At 46.8% G+C, this 7252-nt stretch overlaps 1 protein-coding gene across 1 annotated transcript; it reads right to left on the reverse strand.

The window, feature by feature from the left end:
- Nucleotides 1-3604: 3604 nt before the first annotated feature.
- Nucleotides 3605-6309, reverse strand: Trmt12 (tRNA methyltransferase 12 homolog). Its single transcript, XM_041671819.1, has one exon. It carries the CDS (start codon nucleotides 6193-6195, stop codon nucleotides 4888-4890), a length of 1308 nt encoding a protein of 435 aa, XP_041527753.1. The 5' UTR covers nucleotides 6196-6309; the 3' UTR covers nucleotides 3605-4887.
- Nucleotides 6310-7252: the final 943 nt, after the last annotated feature.

Raw genomic sequence — 7252 nt, forward strand, 5'->3', positions numbered from 1 at the left:
CACTATTTACTTTATAAGCATTCTCAATAATTACAGCATGGAATTAAATGCCTTTTTTTTTTAATGGTTGAGAGGGTTTTGTTGTAGATATGAGAGAACAGCCAGAGGCATCTGAAAGGGTCCAGACTAAACAAGGCCATGAGGAGAAAGGGGGAAAGAGAGGAAGAGGAGGAACTGGTAAGCAGACCAAGAGAGGAGCCTTGAACCAAGAGGCCAAGAAGTGAGCCAAGAGAGCATGTGGCCAAAAATGGCTGGTTTATCTAGTAAAGAGAAACTGGGGGAAGGGAAGGGATGTCTCTGGGCTGGAGAGGTTTAAGGTAGGAATCAAGGTAAAGAGCATGGGATTCTTACATGTTCCATGTTCAGATTTTTGTTTCAACCAAAGTATATATATGCATTATCGAAGAGAATTTCCTGTCATAGTTATTAAAGCTAGAAACTTTATATACAGAAGTTACTATAAGCTATAAATAGTATTATAAAAAAACTAGACACAAATGGTTAAGGCACTAGTCATAGACAGTGAGGACAGTAATCCATGAGATGTGGATAGCAAGCCAGATGTGTCAAAACTACTCCAGGTCACTACTGCCTGGAGAAACTGTCCAGTTCTGGCCCCGGGCTAGAGAATCCAGGTTGACAAGACTGGGATGCCAAGGCAACTGTAGTTCACAGGTAGACTATTAGAGTGTGGAGAATGCACTGCTTGCCTAACATTAACACAGAAGTCCATCATATGCAGTAAAGGCTGGCTCCCTTACAGTACCGTCTTACCAACTGTGGGAAACGGCCAGATGGGAAGGACCATGGCCATGGGGGTGAGGGTAGTGTATTTGTGTGTGTGGTGTGTTTGTGTGAATGCAGGCACGTGTGAGGGGCAGAGAACAAGTTAGGATGTCACCTTCACATGAGATGGTTCTCAGTGTCTCAAGTAGGCCAGGCTAGCCCACCTGTGGTCTATCTCCACCTCCCATTGCACCACAGGAGCACAGGGGTCACAGATGTGACATCACGGCTTACCTTGAACAGAACTGCTCTCCTGCCTCTGCTTTCTAAGGGCTGGTATTGTGGGTGTGTGCCCTACACACTCTCTGCCCATTATTATCCTGTCATGACTCCTTACTCTGCCCTCCAGACACGCAAACTTTGTAGTCCCTCAGAATCCTCCACAAGGCACTTGTGTCTCTACATAGCCCTGGCTGTCCCGGATCTAAGTAGACCAGACTGGCCTCGAACTCACAGAGATCCACCTGCTTCTACCTCCTAAACGCTGACATTTAAGGCATGTGTCTTTAATCTCTGGTTAAATCAAGAACCTCTCCTCCCAGGATCTGCTAGAACGAGAGTTCTATGGAAGGTTACATGTGGGTGTCGTGTGGCTATCTGGTTACTATTTGGCCCTTTGCTAGCGTATGAAGTTCACGGGGTCTAGGATTGGTTCTGCTTTTGTTCACTGTTTGAGTCCAGTGTCCAGTACTTGCTAGGTCTCAGTGATGTTTGTGGAAGGCCTTCCAGTCACAGTGTAAGGTGGAGTTTTTATTCCTGACTTCTCCAGTAGGTGGCAGCATGAAAAGCAAATGGAAAAAAGGGTGATTTCCAAGAGCCCAAGGTTAGGTGTGAGCATTGCCACGCTGCTATTTGTCGGTTTATTATCTACTGCTATTGTTGCCACGCTGCCACTTTCTGTTATCTATATTTTAATATATTATTATCAATCACGTCATAGTGATACTCAGTCCATTATTCAGAATACGAGAAACATTTCTTGCCTATAAGAAAAAAATCCCGCTGGGTGATGGTGGCGCATGTCTTTAATTCCAGCATGTAGGAGGCAGCGGCAGGCAGATCTCTGTGAGTTCAAGACCAGCCTGGTCTATGAGAACTAATTCCAGGACAGGCTCCAAAGCTACAGAGAGACTCTGTCTCGGAAAAAAAACCAAAAAAAGAAAGAAAAAGAAAAAAAAAATCCTAACTTTGCCATAAACAAACTGGGTAGCTTGGGGGTGGGGGAGTAGGGTTTGCAGATTTTTTTTTTTTTTTTAATGACAAAGTTGAAATTAGAAAGACTTTGCAGGGCTGGTGTAGCTGCTCAAGGATTTCCATAATAAACAGAAGGTCCTGTAATCCCACCTTTGCATACCAGGATGCTATGTTTTCAGGGTACAAACTCAGCAGCCTCCTTGGGAGCCCTGCTACATCTCTGTGCCAACAGTGGCTTCCCTGACCACTAGAGGTGCAAGGGAAGTTGTGGGAATCCACGTGCTTTGCCTTGCCAGCTGCCCTTACTCCCTCGTCTTGTTACATAATCCAGGCCAGCCTGGAACTGGGACTGAACAACCTGTAGAATGAATCCCATCAGCTATGCCTGACACCAACTGCCTGTTCACAGCTTATGACCAATGTCAGTTCCTTGGTCCTCAAATGCTGCTCTGACTTATCTCCCTCCTCCTCATTCAAGTCCCAGGTTGGCATCGTTGGCATTTTGGTTCCAATGCGGCAAGCTGCTGGCAGACAGTGAAAAGGAACCGAGCAAGTGAAGAGAAAATATAATCTAGGTAAACACCAGAAAGCCACTCTGAGAAAGGAATGTTAACGAGGCCTTGGCAGTGGGGTCCTAGGCAAGCTAACATTTCCTTGGGAGCTCTCTGCGCACAAGGCACTGCCCAAGAGCCCTCATCTCCAATATTATATCACCGTATAATGTGATATATAATATAATATAATCACCATATAACTAACAGCAGCGGCTCATTTCTTAAGCTTTGAAACTCCGGGTCCTAGCTCTGCCTCCTCCCCATCCACCAGTTTTCTTTTCTTCTTCTTTTTTTTTTTTTCTTTTTTTGGTTTTTCGAGACAGGGTTTCTCTATGGCTTTGGAGCCTGTCCTGGAACTAGCTCTGTAGACCAGGCTGGTCTCGAACTCACAGAGATCCGCCTGTCTCTGCCTCCCAAGTGCTGGGATTAAAGGTGTGCGCCACCATTGCCCGGCACTTACCCAGTTTTCTTTTTTTATTTTTATTTTTTGGTTTTTCGAGACAGGGTTTCTCTGTGGTTTTGGAGCCTGTCCTGGAACTAGCTCTTGTATACCAGGCTGGTCTCGAACTCACAGAGATCCGCCTGCCTCTGCCTCCCGAGTGCTGGGATTAAAGGCGTGCGCCACCACCGCCCGGCCCACTTACCCAGTTTTCAAGAGCCAATTCAAATACCACTTCTACACAGACTTCCTATTTATTTCTCAGAACTTTTCTTCCCCTCTTCTGCACACCTCCAGCAAGTTATCTGTCCTGTGGCACTGACTCTACCCCACCACCGAGGACTGTGTAAATTCTGCTGCTAAATTGGCCTTGCTCCTTGGTGAGAAGCTTTTTTTTTTTTTTTAAACTAATGGATCTTTATATTCTCTGTGGCTCTTACATGCAGAAGGCACTTAATATTTGTGCTTAATGAGAAAGGCACCAACCCAGGCCTCACTGCTACTGCTACAAGCGAAAGAGTAGCAGTCACACACAAGGCAGGTAAGCTTCGGGTTAAACAAAAAGACAAGGAAGGAAGTAGGCACCCTGCTGCCTGCCTCCTTCACCAAGCAAACTGGCCTACAGGGCTTCAAAGTGCATTGCAACAGCTCAGCAAGATCCTCAGCTATTAGCTCCCCCAGTGGGAAATGACAGTGAAGAGCAGAAACTACCTAATTTTATAAGCAGATGGTTTGGAAACTGCAGAATGTTTCCTGCCTACAGTATAATAGTAACAGCTGCTACTGCTGCTTCTAGACCTGTGTGTGTGTGTGGGGGGGGGGGAGATGGCGATGAACCCAGTAAATACTCTACACTGAATTTTATTCCAGTTCTTCCTACAGCTTCTTTCAAGGGAAAGAAGATAAATCCAAGTTTAAGGTCTATTAAAATCTTGGGATTTTAACCAACTGGCAGCTATCACACAGTCCAAGGCTAGACTTTAGATTCCCTAAAATTCATAGAACTGACTCTTGGCTTTAAGACAATGTCTGTCTCACTATGGAGTGTGACATGAGTTATCCTTGATCTTACTGCAATCTTACAGACATGGGTTACTACTCTGGGACAAAGAAGTAATTCTTAACCCTCCTTAACATAAAATAAAAAGATTTAATATATAAGACCCTCCCACCCCGACAAGCAGTCACCCCACCAAGGAATGCTAGATTGGAGTGATCTCCATTGTCCCCCTCCTCTGTAATTTAGTCACAAAAACAAAGTACCATCGTATTACTGCTTCAATTTGGAGTTCATTATTTGGTCCCATTGATTTTATTTTTCAAACCTATTTCTATTTATTTTTCAGATCCAAACAGCTGCCACCCTGGTGCAAACCACTAACACTCAGTGCCTGAACAACTACAGAACTTCTGTAGAACTGAACCGCTTCCTCACTGGTCTCTATTTTGATCTTGGCTTTCCAGCAGATTTCTCCTGCCGTAGCTAGTGATCTCTGGGAATAGCACCAACAGTGAATTAGTGTTTCCTTCTAATAACGTCTGTATATGACTTGCTAGAAAAAAGCCACATGATCCAATTCAAGGAAAAAATTATGTGCAAATAAATCCAAGACCAAATGAATATTAAGACCGTAGGCCCACTGAAAACGAAGGTAAAAATGCAGAGCTCCTGACTGCACAAATGAGTCCTATTTTTAATGAGCTGTCCTGATTTCCTCTGACACTTTAACATTCCCAGTGTGATCAACAGGAAATAAAAATTTTGGGGATGATCTAGAGTTCATTTTCAGGCCACAAATCATTAAAAAAAGATGACCACCGGACAACAAGAGGGTGAGAACTCGGTCCTAGCTGAAGCACCAAGGGCCACTCCTTCGGCTCTATTGTGTCACCCAGTCTACCTCTCCTAGGCAACTAGAGGACAGGGCGGCATTCCAGATCTAGGACCATGTGATCCACATGGGGGGCATAAGATTTCACTGGGTGGACACGCAGGATTTGTGTCCTCCACACTCCCCCATGCACCCGATGAAGAAGAGAGGCGATTTGAGTGGCTGTAGATTCTGCCCAGCTGTGCCACTCTGGTTTGCTGGCTGACGGCAGTATGTCCCCCCTGACATTCCCAGTAGTTCCATTTCCCTGTTTATCAGTGATAATTTTCTGGGGATGAGGCCCATGCTCTTTTCCCGTGTCACTGCTTCCAAGAGGCTGGGGTTTCCTGCCTGAGAAAGACTCCACATTTTGGTGGATATGCAGAACACCTCCGACATCCTTCCGAAGCACTTGGCAGGCAACGGGCCAGCCTTCTTCAGAGCTGGGGATCAGCCCCAGGTTCACCCTATCTGCAGCGTTGGAGAGCTGCAGCTTCCTGTTGTCTCCAAAGTGTATCTGGCACCGGTCTGCCACGCCGTTGATCTCCAAATTGTTTCTGAGAGCAGCGGCGGCATGGGGATTCCATTCGCAGGCATGGACGAAGGCAGCACCGGCATGAACTAGGAAGGGCAATGTGAAATACCCGATCCCCGCGTAGAGATCCACCAGGACCTCTCCAGCACAGGGCAGCGATGCCACCCGAAGTTTCTCAGTGATGTTCCCGAAAGAGAACATGCACTGGGTCACGTCAAACGTATACCGGATGCCATCGTCCATATGCTCTACCCAGCCATGGTCACCCAGCAGCAGAGTCACCGACGGCGTTCGAGTACCATCAGGCAACACCCGCCCTCGTTTTACCAAACGTTGAACTCCGAGGGCCGAGGCGACAGTCTCCCAGAGTTCTGGTTCCAGACTCTGCCATTGCTCGGCTTGGAAACAGTCTTCACTAAGCAGCATTAGGTCACCATGCCGTTGCCATGACCGGGGCAAATCCGCCTCCAGCTCGGCGCACCACGTCACCCCGCGGTCCTCTACCCAGCGCCTCACCTCAAGGCACAGTCTTTGCGCAGGAGAACAAACCCGGGCCTTTTTGGAAGGAAGAGGATCGAGGAGCTGCGTCAGCCTGCAGGAGCTGCCCGGGGCCACGCGATTCCTCAGCTCCTGCAGGTGCCGCTCAGGGAGGGTTTCCGCAAGCACCGGGAGCGCCACCATGCCATCCCGCAGCTTCTGCACACGGTGCTGTCTATCCAGGAGTTTCTGCTTCTCGAGGTAGTCTCTGTATCGCTGGGTAAACCGAGGCTCAGTCACAACGGCGACAACTACAGACGTCTCACCTTCTCTCTCCATGCTGCTCGCGTTGCATCCCTTCCGTGTCTGGCGGCGAGAACCTCTAAGGCTGTTTTCTCTCTGCAGGTCCGCCGCTAAAACAGGAAGAGCTATGCGCTTGCCTCCATGGAGCGCCGGGAGTGATGTCAAACGAATGGGCCGGATCTAAAGGTGTTACTGCAATCAGCGAATGGAATCTCGGTTGCTTTATGAAGCCGCGGCCGCCATGTTTGTTATGGTCATAATCAGCCTGTACTTGCTTCCACTTAGGAAAGTTAGTAACGCTATGGACCAAAAGTCATGAGATGAGTCGATATCCTCCAGAACGTTTATACACTTTCTTCAGTGCTGCTCATAAAAAAAACAAGTGAATTAGCAATGATAGGTTGATTTACAGAAAGGCTTCCAATAATTTAGTGTTGCTCCTAAGTTAGCACCAGCAGCCACCTTATCCTTGAAGGTGGAATGTGTTATAGCTTCCTTATTCCTTTTTTTTTTTTAATTTTACAAAAATGCTGATTACCCGAATCATCTTCAGAGAATTGCTACTGTGAATTGAGATGGTTCGGAGGATAAGTGAACGTGGCAAACCAAGCCTGACAACTAGAGATTCCCAGAACCCACATAGTGGAAGAAGGGAACGAAACCCAGGTCTTCTGAGAAACATGAAGTGATCTTAATCGTTGAACCTCTTTTCTTTTCTTGTGCAGGTGTGGATCTCTTTTTTTCTTTTATAAATAGGGGTGACAGGGGCACTCATGCCGTGGCGCAGGTACGGAGGTCAGAGGACAACTTCCAGGGACTGTCTCTCCTCTGTTTCCATCATGTGGGTATTGAGGAAGAAGCTCCAGTTGTCGGACTCAGTTGCAAGCTCCTTGACTTGTGGAATCGTCTCGCCTTTGTGTGGAATTGTCTCGCCAGCCCATACTTGTGGGTTGTTACTTTTTTTATGTTCTTCATGGCTAACCTTTACCTCAAGAATAACTTTTAGGCAGCAGTTAAATTCTCTTTTATTTGTTTGTTTTATTGATTTTTATTGAGCTCTACATTTTCCTCTGCTCCCTTCCTTGTCTCTCCC

This window comes from Microtus oregoni, unplaced genomic scaffold (genome assembly GCF_018167655.1).
Source record: "Microtus oregoni isolate MIOR12 unplaced genomic scaffold, Mior012 000022F_ref0000154, whole genome shotgun sequence".
In the NCBI taxonomy this organism is placed as follows: Eukaryota; Metazoa; Chordata; class Mammalia; order Rodentia; family Cricetidae; genus Microtus; species Microtus oregoni.